This window comes from Ictalurus furcatus, chromosome 4, assembly GCF_023375685.1.
Source record: "Ictalurus furcatus strain D&B chromosome 4, Billie_1.0, whole genome shotgun sequence".
Lineage (NCBI taxonomy): Eukaryota > Metazoa > Chordata > Actinopteri > Siluriformes > Ictaluridae > Ictalurus > Ictalurus furcatus.
In genome coordinates this window covers 13,892,745-13,914,016 of record NC_071258.1, presented here as the reverse complement: position 1 = coordinate 13,914,016, position 21,272 = coordinate 13,892,745, and the positions used below count along the sequence as shown (strand labels likewise).

The 21,272-nt window shown below is 40.1% G+C and overlaps 2 protein-coding genes across 2 annotated transcripts; both read right to left on the bottom strand.

Annotated features, from left to right (window-relative positions):
• Window positions 1-34: 34 nt before the first annotated feature.
• On the bottom strand, window positions 35-10,771 carry bida (BH3 interacting domain death agonist). The gene is made up of 4 exons (XM_053623091.1): window positions 10,697-10,771; window positions 5,261-5,564; window positions 3,638-3,771; window positions 35-1,652 (listed from the first exon to the last, which is right to left on the bottom strand). Exons 2-4 carry the CDS (start codon window positions 5,535-5,537, stop codon window positions 1,464-1,466), a joined length of 600 nt encoding a protein of 199 aa, XP_053479066.1. The 5' UTR covers window positions 5,538-5,564; window positions 10,697-10,771; the 3' UTR covers window positions 35-1,463.
• On the bottom strand, window positions 10,697-18,948 carry wee2 (WEE2 oocyte meiosis inhibiting kinase). Its single transcript, XM_053623092.1, has 13 exons — window positions 18,679-18,948; window positions 18,384-18,592; window positions 18,231-18,285; window positions 15,967-16,136; window positions 15,663-15,784; window positions 15,374-15,520; window positions 15,161-15,265; window positions 14,986-15,071; window positions 14,142-14,312; window positions 13,282-13,430; window positions 11,728-13,070; window positions 10,902-11,004; window positions 10,697-10,792 (listed from the first exon to the last, which is right to left on the bottom strand). Exons 1-11 carry the CDS (start codon window positions 18,937-18,939, stop codon window positions 12,911-12,913), a joined length of 1,635 nt encoding a protein of 544 aa, XP_053479067.1. The 5' UTR covers window positions 18,940-18,948; the 3' UTR covers window positions 10,697-10,792; window positions 10,902-11,004; window positions 11,728-12,910.
• Window positions 18,949-21,272: the final 2,324 nt, after the last annotated feature.

Genomic DNA, 21,272 nt, shown 5'->3' with positions numbered 1-21,272 from the left:
GTGTATCTACTCTTTTTTTTTTTTTTTTTAAACAAACAAAAAAAATGTAAAGGCTATATTCTTTATTTAGAAATTTTACATCTACAACCCCAAGTGGACATTAGGAATTGTTTGAGAACCCAAGCCTATTTTTAAGAAAAATAATCCATACTGGGGTCATGTGATACGGCCTGATGCACAGCACATAGGTCTGGTTTGTACTTGATGCCTGACTTTACATGCAGAAGCAGTGGCATTGTTCACATACTCTTCTGTATGTCTAATGTACACCTGGAGGATTAAAGGCGACATTCAGTAGACGGCACGTAAGGGTCAAAACATCTGTCTGGTCAGGTTTAGGTAGATGTATAAGGAAATGTGCCCATTTTTATTGCTGAATTCCTATACTAGTGCAACAAGTCAGGCTAGTGAAAAGGCTAAAATGGTACACACACACCAGTAACATTCCAAAATGGTAATACACAAAATTCTTCTTTGTAGTTAAAGCAATAATTAATTGATTTGTGACAAAAATGAATTAAAAAAATAAATAATTCTCCCTATTTGTAAATCAGTGAATCCTAGATTGTGAATCTCTGATCTATGTGTCTAACATGGAGTTTTATAGACTCTCAGGTCTCAAAGTGTGGCCTGGGGGTAAATATAACCAGGATGCTCCATGGTTTTATATTTTTGTTACAGTGGTGGAAATCACTGTAGAATACATAAGTTATCAGTTATTATAAATATCAACTAATTAATTTTAATAAAATGGGTTCTATGGATGTACAGTTAGACAATAAAAAACCCTCTCTAGCTAAACTATTTTTATACCATAAAAAAAATCTTTTAAATTTGATATAATTAATCTGTACGGAGAGGGGTCAGTGATTCCACCTGCCAGTTCCCACCAAACAGCAGTCTCTCCTTGAACATATCACAGGTACCATCCGAGGGTGAGGGCTAACACATGCTTCCTCCGAGACGTGAAACCAGCCAATCACATCTTTTCTGCTGCTCATACTGTCTCACCGGCCACGAGAACACACTTGGAGGAAAGCGTTATCCGGCCTCTTCTGAATACATGACCTCACTGACGCCCATAACTGTTTAGTGTTACCGTGACTGACAGAGTTTGCCATCCCATCCCATGTGGAGAGCACAGCCAGATATTCCCCAATGGCTCAGTTCCATGTGCCAAAACACACCAAAAAAAAGCATACTTGTGGGTAGAGTGTATTATGACTTACAATACCTTTAGTGGGAGATGTCAAAGTTCATGCATTTTTGTGTTTATTTACACAACAAATTCAAAACATCCCAAATCGATTCACTGATAAAACAGACAAAAATGAACCGAAAACAACAATCATGTATTTCTTTCTTCTACTAAGAAACAAGTAAACATTTATCACAGATGAAAACAAAAAACAAGCAACAGTAACCTTAGGATGTAGGTTACACTTCGGTGTAAATGAAACGAGTCAACTAGGAGTATTCGTGAAGGTGTATTGCATCATGGTGTTACAGAGGTCACGAAGCAGACGAGGCGCACGTTCACAGACTGCCCTCGCCAGGGAGAAGGTGAGCGCCATCACCATTCGCTCACTGTGCACACCAGGCACGTCTTTGAGTAAGGTGTCGACACCCTGAGACAAACAGCTCCACAAACACTGCAAACCACAACGTACAAAGACATTATAAATACAACATCCTCTCACTCATCTTCTGTTGTCCAGGGTTTCATTTAACAAGAGATTCGTTACCGCACATCACGATCTGAGAGTCCTGCTACACTATTGGACATACAGGATTAGATATACAGTATCTCACAAAAGAAATGCCACTTTGCTACAATGTAAAGTAGTGAGTGTACAGCTTGTGTAACAGTGTAAATTTGCTGTCCCCTCAAAATAACTCAACACACAGCCATTAACGTCTAAACCGCTGGCGACAAGTGTGTATACCCCTAAGTGAAAATGTCCAAATTGGGCCCAATTAGCCATTTTCCTTCCCCGGTGTCATGTGACTTGTTAGTGTTACAAGGTCTCAGGTGTGAATGGGGAGCAGGTGTGTTAAATTTGGTGTCATCGCTCTCACACTGCCTCATACTGGTCACTGGAAGTTCAACATGGCACCTCATATCAAAGAACTCTCTGAGGATCTGAAAAAAGAATTGTTGCTCTACATAAAGACGGCCTAGGCTATAAGAAGATTGCCAAGACCCTGACACTGAGCTGCAGCACGGTGGCCAAGACCATCCAGCGGTTTAACAGGACAGGTTCCACTCAGAACAGGCCTCGCCATGGTCGATCAAAGAAGTTGAGTGCACGTGCTCAGCGTCATATCCAGAGGTTGTGTTTGGAAAATAGGCGTATGAGTGCTGCCAGCATTGCTGTAGAGGTTGAAGGGGTGGGGGGCAGCCTGTCAGTGCTCAGACCATACGCCACACACTGCATCAAATTGGTCTGCATGGCTGTCGTCCCAGAAGGAAGCCTCTTCTAAAGATGATGCACAAGAAAGCCCACAAACAGTTTGCTGAAGACAAGCAGACTAAGGACATGGATTACTGGAACCATGTCCTGTGGTCTGATGAGACCAAGATAAACTTATTTGGTTCAGATGGTGTCAAGCGTGTGTGGTGGTAACCAGGTGAGGAGTACAAAGGCAAGTGTGTCGTGCCTACAGTCAAGCACGGTGGTGCGTGTGTCATGGGCTGGGGCTGCATGAGTGCTGCTGGCACTGGGGAGCTACAGTTCATTGAGGGAACCATGAATGCCAACATGTACTGTGGCATACTGAAGCAGAGCATAATCCCCTCCCTTCGGAGACTGGGCCGCAGGGCAGTATTCCAGCATGATGACGACCCCAAACACACTAAAGAAGCTGAGGGTGAAGGTGATGGACTGGCCAAGCATGTCTCCAGACCTAAACCCTATTGAGCATCTGTGGGGCATCCTCAAACGGAAGGTGGAGGAGCACAAGGTCTCTAACATCCACCAGCTCCGTGATGTCGTAATGGAGCAGTGGAAGAGGACTCCAGTGGCAACCTGTGAAGTGCTGGTGAACTCCATGCCCAAGAGGGTTAAGGCAGTGCTGGAAAATAATGGTGGCCACACAAAATATTGACACTTTGGGTCTAATCCTCAGAGAGTTCTTTGCCATGAGGTGCCATGTTGAACTTCCAGTGACCAGTATGAGGGAGTGTGAGAGCGATGACACCAAATTTAACACACCTGCTCCCCATTCACACCTGAGACCTTGTAACACTAACAAGTCGCATGACACCGCGGAGAGAAAATGGCTAATTGGGCCCAATTTGGACATTTTCACTTAGGGGTGTACTCACTTTTGTTGCCAGCGGTTTAGACATTAATGGCTGTGTGTTGAGTTATTTTGAGGGGACAGCAAAGTTACACTGTTACACAAGCTGTACACTCACTACTTTACATTGTAGCAAAGTGTCATTTCTTCAGTGTTGTTACATGAAAAGATATAATCAAATATTTACAAAAATGTGAGGGGTGTACTCACTTTTGTGAGATACTGTATATAGATGTATGATTCTCCTAACAATGGCAGACACAAAACTTAATTTCATTGTACTTGAAGAATGATGATAAAGGTACTCTATCGAAGCTATTCTATAGATGCTCACCTTTTGAGGAGAAGTGCTAAGTGTCTTGGTCAGACGCTCAGCAGCTTGAGAGACAATGATGTGATTTAATTCATCTGCCATTCTAACAAGTTCGGCAGCCACCTCCCGTACCGCGTGCGCTTCGTCAACAGGCACTATATGCACACAAACAAAAAATCAATCATATGTCTACAACTCACCACAGCAATGACACTTATATTAATGTTTTGCACTGGTCTGATCAGATGCATAGCACTGTTGGTGTTTTTAAACACATCAGTGTCACATCAGTGTCACATCAGTGTCACATCACGGCAGTTGAGGCTCAGTGGTTAAGGCTCTGGTTTATTGATCTGAAGGTCGTAGTTTCAAGTCCCAGCACTGGTACATTGCCACTGTTGGACCCTTGAGCAAGGCCTTTCTGCTCCACAGGCTGACCCTGTGCTCTTACCCCAAGTTCCTAACAGGCAGGGATTTGCAAAGGGAAGAATTTTACTGGAATGTATATGCGACAAAGTCTTCCTTCTTCTTCACTGGGTTGAGAAACAGGCCACCAACCAAAAATATACAGCTAACACCACACAACGTGCTTGGAAAAAGACGGGCTACAGTATGAACTCTAAATCGACACCTACAAGGTGGACTGACAAATTCTAATATGTCCTTAGTAAGTGTACACAGTACATTAAAACCACAAAAACACTTCTGCCCATGATACACTTGTATGGGCACCACACACACACACACACATGCACACACACGCACGCACGCGCACGCACACTACCATGTTAAGGTCAGTGCTGTGCTGAGAATGTTCCACCATGCAAATAATATCTGGTCAGTGGAGGTCTTATCACAGGGGTCCATCCATCCATCCATCCTACTTTGAACTTCCCCCAAATGTCTGAGCTCCCCACACTATCCCTAAGCCTGAGCCTAGCCAGCCTGGGCTCCCTATCGCAAACCCAGACCCATCTCAGGAGTGTAAAAACTCAAATTCCACTTGGGTCACATCAGTATTTGTGTATTATTATTATTTTTAACACCAATATCCTTAGTTCTGAAAGTAAAATAGGATGACTGTAGGAAAAAGTAGGGCTAAAAGAATCTTTTCAACTGCACGTGATTAATATTTTTTGTGTGATGGTAATGGCAAACGGTAATATTTCAGACTAGACTCTAAATTCTAAATCTAAATTCAGACATGAAACAGATCAGCCAAGAAAACAACAGCAGAAACAATACGAAAAATACGAAAAAAATACGAGCTCATCAGTCACGCACAGTGGAGGTGGCACCATGTTCTAGTTGTTTAACATATCTAGACGTAAACGAAATCAGGATATGAAAGCTGAAATTCTGATCTATTGTCTCATTCATCTTTTGAACTCAAACCCAAATGTCAACAAGGACTGCCCTTGCGGTTCCAATACTTTATAATGAAATGTAATGTATGGACTGTACAATGAAACCAAATAAACAAATTTAACCTGAAGCAGTCCAAAAGGAAGTCATCGAACAGATTAAATTATCCACCCAAAACTTTATCTACTTTGTCACTTAACCATAACATGACACATTCCTAAGCAAAGCAAAAAAAAAAAAAAAAAAATCATAAATTGTCAGAAATTAACTAGAAAATACCTGGTAATACAAGCTCAACTTGAGGAACATCGTGTAGCACAATTCTTTGAACTGAATGTCCGTCTGTTTGCAGCTCGCCATCACATTCAATGTTGGAGTCAAAGTCATGGTTCTGGGTATACACTGTATGGTCAGTTATTCCAGTCGGAGCTGCACGGAGTTTCATGTCACAATGCAGATTCTCTAGCTCCCTCTGTAGCTCACTGTTCAGAGGTCTTTGCTGGAGGAATGTCAGGAACAGGAGAGGAGTTTGTGAAAATGAGTGAACGTCCATCATGCTGTTAAAGCGCTTTTCCTTTGTACTCTGTAAAGTTAAACAAAAACATTACGTAAATATACAGGTCACATTACTATCTTTTTTTAATCGATTATTAACTATGGCAATAATTAAGAAGTTCAAAGTCTAAGCTGTAATAAAACTCTCTGAAAGAGGACAGAAGTGTATTTTGTCCCAGACATTGAGGAGGATGGTTAGAGGGGCAAGAAGTTCTCCATGGAGCATGGTTGGTGATTTGCAGAAAGATGGAAGCGTTTTGAAGTCGTCAAGTCTCTAAATCCACAATTAGATCCACATCCATACCAACAAACTATTTGGATGGTGTGCTGAAGAAAAGATTTTCTTTCATCTAACCACAGACACAAGCATCAGCAGTTTGTTAGACGCCACTGTAAGTCTGACTTTCACTATGGTCAGATGAGACAAAATGAAAGATTTCTAGCAACAAAAACTCAAGGTTGGTTTGGCATAAAAAGAATACAGTATACAGAAGAGAACCTAATCTCTAATGTTAAGTATGGTGAAGAATCTCAAATGTTTTGTGGCTGTTTTTTTTCTCTCTCCAAAGGCCCTGAGAACATTGTTATTATAAATGACACCAGGAGATTTTAAATGAAAATATGGCTGTGTCAGCCAAGAAGGTCAAGGTTGGACCTTCCAGTGGGACAATAGTCCAAAAGATATGACCACATCCACATGTATCTTTACAATCTGCTCCAGAATCAACACCCTAGTGGGTAAATAATTGGTAAAAGGAAACTTAAAAGTCTAATGGATAGTAATTTTTTAAGAAGAATTTTCTAATGTCATTGTCCCAAATTGGTTATACTTGAGCTAGTATGTAAAATACTCAGAGTATATTCACAGTAGGGATGAAACTAGAGATGCGCCCATACTAAATTTCTCAACCGATACCAATAAGCGATTATTCAGAGTGATATCGGCCAATACCGATAACCGATAGTTCTGCCTTTTATGCCTTCTTTTAAATTAATAATAATTAATTCCACAATTCTGAAAGAAATGCAAATAAAAAAAATCTCTCCATTTCAACAAGTTGTTTTACAGTAACTCGTATACAGAAAACACATTACTCAAATTAAACTTAACACATTAACTAAATTCTGAAGATAAAAGTAAGATTTCTTAACTTATTGAATGTTATTAATTCATATTAACATTGACTGAATTCTAAAAAAACCTCCTGTTAGTCTTCACGTTCACTCACCACAAACAAAAGCATTTCTACTTCATCACCGAACATCAAACTGGTAATATATAGGCCTAATATAAACCTTTTTTTGATTTTATTAACTCATTAACATTAACTACATATGAAATATACTACTCTACAAATATTTTTCTGTGCAATTTGTAGCAATATATACCTTTTCCAACTCATCTTCATTTAAATCTGTCAATGGTGTACTCGCCTTTTAATTCAGAACAAGCAGTGCGGGGGGATGATCATCAGATGTTATCGGTCAATAGTGGGGAAAATCGGCCGATACATCAGTGCGTCTCTAGACGAAACGGTTACCGGTTTCACAAGAAATCCCCCCACAATTAGTATTACCGTGTCACATTATATCACATCACATATTGTGTCACATATCATTAAAACCATGCGTGATTATTGTGATTTTTAAAACTCGCAGTAAATGCTGTCCACACACACCCAGCACGAGTCTGACGCGGGCAAAGAAAAGTTGCTAGCAAGTGCATGACTTTGAGCCAAGACAAAATGACAGTTCAAAGTTCAAACAAGACAGTAACAATTAACAAGGGATAATGTACATTCATACCACTAAATACACTAACAGTGATTTGAGATGAATGTTTTAAAATTTTACCTGTTCTTTATTATTTTATAATCCATTGCATTTTACAAAACAATCGTCCAATACAAATACTGAAGTCGTCCGACTCCATTTTCAATACAGTCGATAACTATAACGGAGAGGCAACTTTAATGTTAATGTCATTATGTTTATGTTGATTATATTTGTTGTTTGTTGATTTTCGAGTTTAAAAGCTGTTTAAATGATTTCAGTGTGTGTCTCAGTACTTTTTGTACATTTCAGCACATTTTAACAATACTGCGATAATACTGATAACCATGATTGTTTTGGTCACGGTTTTGAAATTGTTGCACCGTTACATCTCTAATTCACAGGCAGGGTGAAATATGAGCAGGTAGCAATGACAAACATATTATCAATATACTCAAGGAACTGCATGTACATGTGCAAACCCACCATCCATTACAAACCTACAAACACACATACAAACTCAGGCTAACATTATTACAAACACTGCAAAAACTCCCTTCCTTATCACACCTACGGAAACTTAAAAGAATTGGCAACGAGAACAAAGATTTCCTCCATAAAGACAAGGAAATGTGTGATTATTCCCTTTGCTCACAACAAAACCTCAATTCTTAATGCCATGGATTCCACAAGATGTTGGAAATATTCCTTTGAGATTCTGGTTCATGTTGACATGAATGCATCACGCAATTCCTGCAGATTTTTCAGGTGAACTTTCAGGCTGTGAATCTCCCGTTCTACTGCATCCCAAAGGTGTTCTACTGAATTCAGATCCACTGACTGGGAAAGTCACTGAAGAACATTGAACTTATTGTCATGTTCATGAAACCAGTTTGAGACGACTTTTGCTTTGTGATATGGTGCATTGTCATGCTAAGTAGCCATTAGAAGATGGGTAAACTGTGGCCATGAAGGGATGCACATGGTCAGCAACAATACTCAAATAGGCTGTGGCATTCAAGCAATAATTGATTGGTATTAACGAGCCCAGAGTGTGTCAAGGAAACTTTCAAAACACCATTACACCACCTCCACCAGGCTAGACCACTGACACAAGGCAGGTTGGGTTCATGGATTCATGCTGTTGGTGACACATTCTATCCCTACCATCTGTGTGCCTCAGCAGAAATCGAGATTCATCAGACCAGGCTACGTTTTTCTAATCTTCAACTGTCCATTTTTGGTGAGCTGGTTCCCACAGCAGCCTCAGGTTTCTGTTCTTGGCTGACCGACATGGAACCTGACATGGTCTTCCGCTGTTGTAGCCCATCCGCCTCAAGGTTTCTGAGATGTTTTTCTGATCATCACAATTGTACAGAGTGATTATCTGCGTTACTGTAGCCTCTCTGTCAGCTCGAACCAGTTTTACCATTCTCTATTGACCTCAGTCATTAACAAGGCATTTCCATCTGCAGAACTGCTGCTGACTGGATGTTTTTTCTTTATTGAACCATTCTGAGTAAACTCTAGAGACTGTTGTGTGTTAAAAAAAATCAAAGGAAATCAGCAGTTATAGAAATACTCAAACCTGCGCAGCTGATAATCATGCAATGGCCAAAATCATTAAGATCACATTTTTGTGGTTGATGTAAACATTACCCAAAGCTGCTGATCTTTATCTGCGTGATTTTATGCACTGCACTGCTTCTGCATAATAGGCCACTTCTCACAATGACATCAGAAATCTTGCCGCAAAGCAGTGTACACGTACTTCCATTTTACCTTACACGCGCTGGATACTTCAGGAATGTGCAAGAACATGCTAACTAACAACACGAAAGGTAAAGTTTAGAATAATAACGTTTACGTATTTACGGGTTCTTATATTTTGATAACACTGATGATCGTTTCCAGTTTAGTATTCTTTAAAATGTCTTTAGTCTTGGATGGGAAAGTAGGCTAGCTGGCAGCAACAATAAAAATATGCATCGCTCTCGGCCTGTGTTGCCGCAAGTTTCCTGACAATAACAAGTGTTTACTTTTGATATTAATGTTTCACCTATTCTCACCTATTCCAACACTGTTATTTGAATAACTTCTTCTTAATCAAATCTAAATGTCAAACCATTTCCATATGCTGATGTGATTCATCCTGTGTCCATCTTTCAACAGTTTATTACAGTATTACAGTAAATCAAACAAGAGTAAGGACTTAAAGACTTTCTATTTGCAAAAGAGAAAGCCAACAACTACCGATATCCTAACTCCTCCGCTAATGTAAGCTGGACTGGACAATCCAAAAATTCTTACCTTCATAATCAAACAGGTACTGCTCAATGAAGAATTGATATCCTTTATCAAGTTGTGAATGTGTCGTAAGTGAAAATTTGTCTGCAAGTCACAGTACATCATCTAGACATATTTCTGGCAGATGTAGAAGGGACTGGGTAAACTCCACGGCGTTCCACTATGCTGGCAGAACTAACCAAACGCTGCTTTGAGTCAGAATGGAAGTTGCATGATGTCGTGAAAAGGGTCTATTAGCTGATTGGATAACTGCATAAATGAGCAGGTGTACAGGTGTTCCTATTAAAATGGACGGTGAGGGTGTGTACATATATTAGACAGACAGATAGTTAGATAGATAGATGTATAGATAGATAGAGCTGTGAAAAAGTATTTGCCCCAATTTTTCTGTTTTTGTGTATATCTCATACTAAATTGGTTCAGATATTAAAACAAATTCTACGATAAAACAAGCGCAACCCGAGTACACACAAAATGGAGTTTAAATAAAAAAAATAAAAATAAAATAAAAAAAAAAGTTATCCAATACCAACTGCGCCTGTGTGAAAATGTATTTGCACCCATAGTTATTAATTCCCCAAATCTATGAAACTGAATTCATAATGGGATTCAGCTGGACTAGACACAACCAGGTGTGATTACTGCAAACTCTGCTCAATCAAATCAACACTTAAATACAACTTTTTCAACAGCATGAATCTGGTTAAAAGGTCTTACAGTAACACACTATGCCAAAACAAAAGAACCACAGTAAGAGGCATTATCTACAAATGGAAAAACTCAGCACAGTAGTGAACCTTCCCAGAAGTGGTTGACCTTCAAAAATTCCTCCAAGAACACAGCAACTACTCATCTAGGGAATCACAAAAAAGCCAAGGACAACATCAAAGGACCTACAGGCCTCTCTCACATCAATACAGGTCACTGCAAAAATGGCCTTTGTGTTATGTTGTATTTCGTTTGAAGATCTAAAACGATTTAGTACGAGATATACACAAAAACAAAAGAAATAATTTTATTCAGGATACTTTTCCACAGCACTACGGATTTCCTAAGAACGAAGAAAACAGATGCACTGACCTCTAATCAATCCACCGCTCACCTACAAGCATACCAATCAAAAGGTGGCTCAAATTATACTTCAAACCCCTCGAGGAGGATTATGTGACTGCTTCCCTTTTTTCAAAAACAAACACAAAACAACCACACAGCTACAGACAGAAAACCTCAAAGTTCTGCTAGTCAGGAGCAAATTAAATGATCAGTCTAAGAATAACTATGGTACCTCTGGATGCAACCGTTCAAGACGCTCCACTTATTTATTAAGTCACTAAATCACAGGCTTATCACTGGTCCTGTAGCACCGCAGCAGGGGGTTACTGCCTTTCCTGTCAGACACACAATCAGCTAGACATACACATATACATACAGTACAAGCTCAAGCCTATGCACAGAGTTTAGAAATTTATAGAGCTGTAAGCACTAACAGATATTCTCTCAGTTGTGTTTGATGATGTTGATCACTGTTGAGATCTGGTGTGAAAGTCAGTCATGGTATATAATTTTCATAGGCATCAAACCATTTAGTGACCCCTGATTATATATTTATATGACCTTAGCTTTAGAGAGGACCCCACACACACATATATGTACATAGATAGATAGATATTTCCCACACCTTTAGTCCGAACGTGATGTTGCTTTGCTTAAAAAAATAAATAAAATGACAACACTGAAAGGTATTTACACTGGACTAGATAGACCAGATCTAAGAGCTCAACAGCAGATATGGACGTTAGTTAAAAACGCACACTAAGAAAATTCTCTCTCGCTGTTTCTGTGTATCTTAAGTAGGTTTGTTAAATCTATCTAACTCGGTCAGTCAGTCTTATTGTTTCTTCACAAGCGAGTCATGTTACAAACTCCGAGCTTTTCTTTATTTTTCTTTTCAAACCGCCTTTTAAAAGATGTGCTAACTAGCTAACTACCCAACGTCTAAAACAAGCTTATAAAGCGGAACTTTATCAAGCCAAACATAACTCCGAGTCAAATTACTTGTGTATAAGTATGTGACTAAACCTAACTGTATGGTAATAAAGAGAACAACTTACATTCATTCATAACTCGAGGAAACTTATCAGAGTGCGAGCAACACATCGTTTATTTATCTTCATCGCTCTCTCTCTCCCGCGACAAATTTATATCGCCGCCTTGTAGTTTCACGAACAGCAAAAGGAAAGTGCATGGGCGATGTAAACATTCCACGATGGGGGTGTACAGTTTCATATATGTGTAAAGTTAAATTTATTTAGCGTTTGTAAAGTGCTACATTAAGACATCATTGGAATTACTTTGGTACAGAATTAGAATCTAAAAGCTGCGATAGATTTTACAATTAGACGAGGCGGTTTCTATTCCCTTTGAAAACGGATCACCCCTCAGAATACGCATTTTTACAAGTGGAAGTGTCGTGGGCGGAGCTCGAGACAGATCAGTTTCGGGTATTGTGGTACATCGTCCAGGCGTATATGCCGACTTGATTAAAAGTGGATCTCCACACCTCCAAATGGAGACGTGTAGTATTTTATTTATTTAAATTTGATGAGGTGGTTTTATACCGTTTGAAAAGTGACCACCCTTCAGAATATGTATTTTTACAAAAGGAAAGTGGCCATGGTTATGAATGGCGGAAATTTTTGCAGACCCTCGAACTTCTTCAGCCATTGCCGGAAAGTCAGTTTTTCTAGAATTAGGGGAAAGACTATAGCTAGAGAACAGTCTTGATAGACAATAGCTTTTAAAAAAAAAAAAATTAAAAAAATAAATCTCAGGTCTAAAATTGCACTGATTGACGCAACTAGAATGTTAAATACCTGGCCCAGGTGTCCACCAAAACAAGACTCTTGCAGAGTGTCTCAGTAGGAACCGCATGGCTATTTTAGAAAATGCTGGAAAGTCCCTATTTGTTTCCTCGCCCTTATGATAAACAGAAGCTAAACCTTGTTCAGACAAGACTTTTGTGAAGGAACACTGTCCGTTGGAGTTCCCCTAGTGACACTGCACATGCAAGATAAGCAAGCAGTACAGACTACAGTCAAATGTATAGTGTTTCTAGAGAATGACAGGCAAGGCAACATACGATTAAAGCATTTAAAAACTTTATTTACAAGGATAAAATCCAAGTCAATTAAAAGACCGACTTCCACTAAGTAACAATCTGGAGACATTCACACATTGGGGGGGGGAATAAAACTCAAAGCATCTCCAGACAAGTTAAACATTAAGTAAAAAAGTTCAGTGTCCCAGGCATCCAAAGCTCATGGATCGAGCAGTGTTTCGCCCCACCAGCCTCCGTCCTGGTCTAGGAAGCGAGCCAGCCTGTGAGGTTGTATGCCCTGTGGTGAGAGCAGGTTGCTGAGGTGAGACAGCAGCTAACCGAGCCTCCTGGAGTTCTCTATAGGGAGGATGGCAGTAATTCATTAAAGTCTGAACCCAGTTTAAAGAGTCATGGCTCACTAGGGAGCATTCCACAGGAAATATTTCAGCAGAGCAGACAATACAGCACAACCGTGACTGCAGTGCCCCCTGGTGGGAATCAGGCCGAACTACGGTACAACTATTTGTGTCTAGAATGAACTCAAAGATAGCACAGTTGCACCCCTCACCTTTCAAGCACTGCTGTCCTGAACTTCTCCACATTGAGTTCTCTGCGCAGCTGTGCAGCCAGTTTTCCAGTTCTTTCTCTGCGCAGCACAGGGTGCCTGCACAATGCAGATGCAGTCGGCCTCATAGCCGGATCAGGGTCCAACATCATCTATCGAATACAGGATACACAGTGCTCATCAATACAAGTTATGCTTACTCAAAAGGAAAACCCCACCCGGAATACTCAGATTATGGTGCCAATTTGTTGGTTGTGCTGCATTTTTGTAATAAATTAGAAGGGAAATTAATTAGCAAGATATAATGGAGTTTAAAGGGAGAAAAAAAAAATACATTCATCTCTCACAAAGGATAGTCAGGTTTTGCTGCTAGTTCCTAAAACCAATAGAGCAAGGTCTTTTCCACAATCACCACTTTCCAGCAAAGTTCATCATATTAATGAGAGCTCCAACATAGTAGTGGAGACAGCAAAAACTACAGCAGAGACTCCCCTCTCTTAGTTAGTGAGCTGAGATGATAAGTATGATAATACGGTCTCTTTAGCTAGAAAGGAAAAAAATCTAATTCCCACTGGCTTTACCATCAGCACGTAGTTGAACAACATTGTGGGTAAGGTAGGAAACCATTAACCAAAGTTTAAAATAAAAACAAACTCAGTTTTCTTACAAAAGAAATATTGATTGTCCTCGAGTATTCAGTATCTTCAATGAGCATCAAGTCATTCAGGGTGGATTTTTCCTTTAAAGTCAATTATACCCATCACTACATTTGATCAAGAAACCACCTAGACAATCCAAGTAAAACTAAACCAAACACTAGGAATTAGTGTCTCAGGACCACAATTCCCTTCATAGTATTACACCTGTAGAAGATTTCCTAAGGCTGGTGTTAATTCGTGGGGCAGGCGAGGCAAGTGAGCCTGCCTGAGGTGGTGCCACTCATCTCCATTCTGAGGCAGCGGTGGAGCGCCAGCTGCTAACAGCACTGTCAGGCTCAGGGCAAAGATATCCGCCTTGGGTAGATGTGCATAATCCTGCAAGCCAGCCAGGGAAAGGGGGGGTGGGGGAGAAAGCACACAAATCTTAATTAGAACATTTCTTACACATTTCCAGAGGTTAATGGCTTTCCTTCATTAATCATTTGTGATAATAGGTTGCAAGGTGAGAGTAAAGCCTAGTGCACACTAGGCTATTTCTGCCATGACTGCAAGCACGTTTAATCTCAGCAACGAATGGTGTATTGCACGCTTGTCTGAAACTAGTAGCAACAGCAGTGCTGAGAAACAGCCAATCAGAGGCCAAGAGGGGGGGTGGGAAGGAGGGAACATCTGCTTATGTGCAACAGAGCACTGAATCCAGATCCATCATCCAACTATTTGTATGGGAAAGTGAAGGCAAAGCAAAACAATACTGATTCTCTAAAAGATATCTGGTATGCCAAATGGTTGGATTAAAAGATACAAGACAAAATTAAAATAGCAGTTTCCCTTCAATAATTCCTCCACATTTTCTTATTTCTCCTTATTCATGTACAAAATAATGATAGTCACATGAGAGAGAGAATGTACCACTTTGGGAATCAGGTGTGCTTTGTCTAGGATTTCTCCAGGGGAAAAATCATGTCATGTGCAAGTCTCATGTGATTGCTTGTGTAGTGTGCACACCCCTACTTCCACAAAACGCCTTTCCCCTGTCCCCCCAGGGTACCTCTCGCAAAACTTCACATGCTAGGAAGCGGCTGTCCCCTTCCTCCACCTGAGGACTTGAGATGGAGGTCACGTGACCAAGATCCCCTACAATGAGAAGGACGTGTACTGAAACCAGGTAGATTGTGCCATTAAACAGTCTCTAGCTATACAAGCCATTCTGAACAGTGGCTTACCAATTTTATAAACTACCCCTGATGAAGTGTGCCCATCATCTTCCTCTTCGCTGTCTCCTGTTCCACCAGCACTGGAGCCAGGCTGATGGCTGATGAATATATTACCTCAACAGGAGTGAGCACAGATATTTATCAACATTGAACTGTATAAAAAGACAAACTGAGAATGTGGTAAGAAATTCAGTGACGTTAAATAAAAAAATAAACCCTCACTGGGTTTGATGTCTAGATGGACCAGGCCTAACATGTGGATGTACTTGAGTCCCAGTGAGACCTGAAGCAGCAGATCCCTCAGCTCTGGCTCCTGAAAGATCTCACCCAGTTCTTCTTTCTCCATTATGACATCATGGAGGCTTCCACCTGCAAAAATGGACAAAATACTATGCTACCATATGGGTATATTGTAGCCTTATGCTCAGATGTATAGTAGTTTGCCAAGACAGGAAAAGCCAAGTTCCCTTAGCTGTAATGTCTCAAACCATTGCAAATACCCTCACAGTACCATCACAGTACTCATTTTGAATGATCATATGGTCATCTTCTGCCCAAGCCGAGTAGTAGCGCACAACGTGTGGGTGATGTCCCAGCACAGCATGTGCATATACCTCTTTTAAGGCCAGCTGTCTGCAGATAAAACAAAAAACAAATGTCATATGACCAAGTAACATGGATCCTCAGATTTTTAGCCTTGTAACATTTTCTTCACACATTTATATGCATGAATCACCACTTTGTAAAACAGTATCAGTTTTGCCAGGGGGGGGTGTGTAAGAGTATGCATCATGTCTGTTCTGGTGCACACTTACTCATTGGCAGAACCTGCAAGTGGCCTGCGCAAACGTTTGATGGCGTACATGCAGCCATCCAGCCTCTTTACGCAGTGATACACAGCACCAAACTCTCCCACACCGATCCGGCCCAGTTCCAGGAACTCACTCTCATAACGTGACAGCATGAGGGCTGGTACTGCTGGTCTCTGAGTGCCAACAGATGGAAGAAGGAACACAGAGCCTGGATAATGAGCTTTATCTACAGATGGTGGAGTTTTTTTTTTTAGATTTTCCACACAAGTAGGTCAAGACTTGACATTTCTCACTAACTTTAAGTTGCTTAATTCTTTATAAACAATAATTTTGCCCCAAACAAGTTAAAAAAATATTTAACAGCCACCAACAGTTTTAGTCGGCCTCACCCACATGTGCACAGAAATTTTAAATCATCTGATTTAAGGAATGTGTGTGTTAACTACAGGCATATCATCGCATCGGTATTCATAACCAGAGCTCACAGATGTAAAGGACCGTGTTAGACCCATAGCTAATAAAATCCACTTCCTCAGGAATGTTTTGCATATTGTATTTAATGCAATTAAATATGAGCAAAGGCAGCTGTAAAATTGTCTATTGTTTAACCTTTTGCTTAATTAAAATAAAAATAAATAAAAAACCCACTCTGCAACTGCAAACACAGGTAGGTTTATCAAAAATTATCTTAAGTCTAGGTGTGAAAATTATTGGCACTCCATGAATTCATGAGAAACATATTTGAAGTATATTCCCATTAATATTTTACATTTTTTAGTACATCTGGGTGACTAGGAACAGGAAATAGTTCAACCATAACTTCCTGTTTCACAGGAGGTATAAATATGAGGCACATAAGCCAAATTCCCTTAAATCATTCATACCAATGGGTAAGACCAAGCAATATAGCTGTGATGTGCAGCAGAAGGTTGTTGAGCTTCACAAAATGGGAAGTGGCTATAAGAAAATGCCCAATTTCACCATCATGGCAATAATTAAGAAGTTCCAGTCAACTGGAAATGTTATGAATCAACCTGGAAGAGGACGTGTGTCTAGATTGTCTCAACGCACTGTGAAGAGGATAGTTCAACTGGCCAAAAACTCTCCAAGGATCACAGCTGGAGATCTGCAGAAGTTAGTTGAGTCAGAAAGTCTCCAAAACTACAATCGGAAGTGACCTACATCACAAGTTGTTTGGAAGGGTTTCAAGAAAAAAAAAAAAAAGCCTCTACTCTCATCCAAAAACAAACTCAAGCATCTTCAGTTTGCCAGACACTACTGGAACTTGAAATGGGATCGGGTTCTATGGTCAGATGAAACCAAAATAGAGCTTTTTGGCAATAAACACCAGAGGTGGTTTTGGCACACACAGAGAGGTAGCCATATGGAAAAGTGCCTCATGCCCATGTTTAAAAATGGTGGTGGCTCTTTAATGTTTTAGGGCTGTTCTTCTGCCAGAGGACCTGGGCATTTTGTTAGGATGCATGGCATCATGGACTATCAAATATCAACAGATATTAAATGAAAACCTGACTGCCTCTTATAGAAAGTTTAAAAATAGGCCATGGTGTGATCTTCCAGCAGGACATTGATCCAAAACATGCATTAAAATCAACACAAAAATGGTTTACTGACCACAAAATCAAGGTCCTGCCATGGCCATCCCAGTCCCCTGACTTGAAACCCATAGAATACCTGTGGGGTGAACTGAAGAGGAGAATCCACCAGCATGGACTGAATTTGAAGGATCTAGAGAGATTCTGTATGGAGGAATGGTCTCAGATCACTTGCCATGTATTCTCCAACCTCAGGCATTATAGGAGAAGACTCAGAGCTGTTATCTTGGCAAAGGGAGGTAGCACAGTATTGACGACAGGGTGCCAATAATTGTTGCACACCTATTTAGCAAAGATGTATTCTTTTTAAACCCATGTTGTGTTTGTAATTGTTTGACATCCATGATAGTATATTTAGTGATTTTTTTTTTTTTTAAACAAAATATCAAAAGGTTAAACAATAAAGAATTTTTCACAGCTTTCTTTGCTCATATTTACCAAGGGTGCCAATATTAGTGGAGGGCACTGTAGATTCATAATCATGCTTTTCCTAAGGCAGAAACATGCTGATATATTGACAGCCACAGATACTTAACATTGGCCGATTGCGTCAGCTAAATTATATACTCAAACCCTAAACGCAAGTGTTTGTGCAAGATTAGTAGGGATATAAACAGGACATTATTTTTCCAGAAATGTTTAATGCCATACCTTTGATGGAAGAAAATAGCATTCATCTTCAGATGACGTTTGAGTTTCCTTTGACCTACAGGGAGCAAATGCAGCATGTTTGAGATCACTGCCTGCAACCAGAAGACATCTGATCAGGAATTCAGTATTTTCACTTATAGACGATTGTGTTACCTGTGCCCATCATCATCATCATCATCATCACCATCACTTCTACAATTCTTCCTCTTATAATGCTCACTGTTTCTCCTCACTGTATCTGGTGTGAAAGGGTTAACATTGACTGAGGGTGCTTGGGCAGACAGAGCAGGCCGGCACAGGACTCTCTGGGTGCGACATGGCTTGCTGCTCGAGTAAGGCAGCGCTGACTTGGATAGCAGGCTCTGGGGGGAAACAGACATTTGGTTCGGTGACTTATTAATGTCCAAACCATTGTTCCAAAGCAGTGTAGAAAGGGTTGCAATGTTACCTTCGGTGTACTGGGGGAATCACAGAGCCTCAACTTCCTCCAGGCAGCATAAGGGATTGATGAGGAGGGCGCAGCTGGTGAGACGGTGTTACTCCTTGTGCGGTGGTGCTGCACTCTTGGGGTTCGGCAGGAAGAGGACGGACTTCTTAGCGACACACTTACGGGCACCCAGTCCTCCACACTGCTGTCGCTACTGTCCTCCTCGCCACAGCTCGAGAAGTACAAATGCTGCTGCACCGATTTCTCATTTGCTGCTGCCATCCCTAACCACTAGACATCCAGCAATTTGGGGATGCAGGAAACATTTACAAAAGATCTAGAATGGGTCTTTATGGCTTACAAATTGAGATGCAAGAGACTTGCAACACTTGCTTTCACACATAAATGAGTGTGCTTTCTGAGGTTAACAATACCTCATGCTGGAATGGATGCTGAAATTTGCTTTGTTTATGTAAAAAGAAGAAACATTTATTAATCAAATTTGTCATGAAATAAGGAAGCTGGAAAGTAATTCAACAGCTGCCAAAGATGATTGAGTTGCTCAACCTAGGTTTTGGCCACTGGTAACTTGTTCAAAGCTAGATTTCATTAAGAGCATACTAAAATATGACCCAAAGTGGTTTTTTTTTTAAAGCCAAATACTGCATTTTGTGCAAGTAGTAATTTAACAGTATGAGCTTATGAAACACAGTTATATTTAAATGTAAATAAACGCTTCAGGTGCCTAAGATGCCTTTAGGTAACAGCAATGATCAACAAACAGAAAACAATTTAACGCTTCTGAGTCAAAGACTTTAAAATTTATCATGATCTAAACACTCGTACAGCCAACTTACCCTAAGCCGCGCGTGCCGCCACGTTTGCGTCTCGCGCGCTCGATTATGTTAGTCCTAACGAGGTTCCAGCCTGCCCTGCTTTAACCCACTCAGTAAAACTGCGCTCGCGGTCATTTTACTGATTGATGGGCCGGCCCTTCATGCTGTCAGTCAAGCATTTAAACCAATAGCTTTTTGCTTATGACGCTACAGGTCGAGACGACAATTTTAGTTACGTCAATTATTTATTTTTTTATTAGCTTTTTAATAAATTACTTTAATAACATGGCTTCTCTTAAATTGTAGTATGCCTAACAAAACATTGTTACAAGTAATATAAATTTCACGATTTTTGTATTATCTCTTGTATTATCCAATGGGGCAACTTTGAAGAAGTCTTAAGCTCCGCCCACTTCCTGCTAATAATGCCAATTTCTGTGACGTTATGATATTTACATGCCAATTTCTTTTACAAACCTTACACTCTTCACTAACGTGAGCGGGAAATCAATATATATATATATATATATATATATATATATATATATATATATAACATTGTTTTCTCAAAATCAGCCATTTTCTATATCCAAAAATTCTAATGTTCGGTCCTATCCCTAATCTGAAGGATATTACAGGGGAATACACACACACACACACACACACACACACACATTCAGATATAAATACATACATACATACACACACACATACATACACACACACACACGCGCGCGCGCACACACACACACACACACACACACACATTCACACACATCTTCAACTGTTCAGTTGGGGTGAGTATGTGCTCATTATAGCCTCAGAGTCTCGTTCAGTGTTTTTCTGCTCAACACACACACACACACACACACACACACAATGGGGGAAATAAGTATTAAACGCGTCAACATTTTTTTCAGTAAATATATTTCCAATGAAGCTAATCCCATGAAATTTTCACCAGACTTTGGTATTAACTCAAGAAATCTGGAAATATAAATAATTCACAACATTAAAGTCCATAAATAAAGTTATGTTTAATAAAGTGGAATGACACAGGAAAAAGTATTGAACACACTAAATGAAATTTATTTAATACAGGTGTGATTTTGGCCCTTTCTTCAAAACATATATCTTTAAATCTTGTTCAATTGGATTCAAGTCAGGTGATTGACTGGGCCATTCTAATGCCTTGATTTTTTTTCTCTGAAACCAATTGAGAGTTTCCTTTGCTGTATGCTTTGGATCGTTGTCCAGCTGGAAGGTCCACCCATGTCTCATCTTCATCATCCTGGTGGATGGCAGCAGATTCTTTTCAAGAATCTCCTGGTAAAGGGCTCCATTCATCGTTCCTTCAATTATATGAAGTCTGCCAGTACCATGTAATGAAAAACAGCACCACACCATGATGCTTCCACCTCCAAACTTCACTGTTGGTATAGTGTTTTTAGGGTCATGTGTACAGTACCATTTCTTCTCCAAACATGGTGTGTAGTATGACAGCCAAAAAGTTCAATTTTGCTCTTATCTGTCCAGACTACACTTTCCCAGTATTTCATAGGCTTGCCCAAATGAGTTGTAGCAAACTTTAAATGAGCTTCGACATGCCTTTTCTTTACTAATGGAGTCTTGCGGGGTGAGTGTGAGCAGTGGAGTGCATTGACTATTGTTTTCTCTGTGACGATGACACCTGCTGCCTCCAAGTGTTTCTGGAGCTCTTTCTGAGTGGTCCTTGACTCTTGGGCTACTCATCTAACTATTCTTCTGACTCCCAGGTCA

Bases quoted from the DNA above. Each gene is read 5' to 3' on its own strand.
- bida (XM_053623091.1), bottom strand. From the start codon at position 5,537: ATGATGGACGTTCACTCATTTTCACAAACTCCTCTCCTGTTCCTGACA. The intron at 3,772-5,260 runs GTATTTTCTAGT...GTGTGCATATAG, and splicing joins AGTTGAGCTTGTATTACCAG to TGCCTGTTGACGAAGCGCAC. The intron at 1,653-3,637 runs GTGAGCATCTAT...TGTGGTTTGCAG, and splicing joins TTAGCACTTCTCCTCAAAAG to TGTTTGTGGAGCTGTTTGTC.
- wee2 (XM_053623092.1), bottom strand. From the start codon at position 18,939: ATGGCAGCAGCAAATGAGAAATCGGTGCAGCAGCATTTGTACTTCTCG. The intron at 15,521-15,662 runs GTACTGTGAGGG...CCATTTTTGCAG, and splicing joins TCAAAATGAGTACTGTGATG to GTGGAAGCCTCCATGATGTC. The intron at 13,071-13,281 runs GTGAGGGGTGCA...TCCTCCCTATAG, and splicing joins AGGACAGCAGTGCTTGAAAG to AGAACTCCAGGAGGCTCGGT.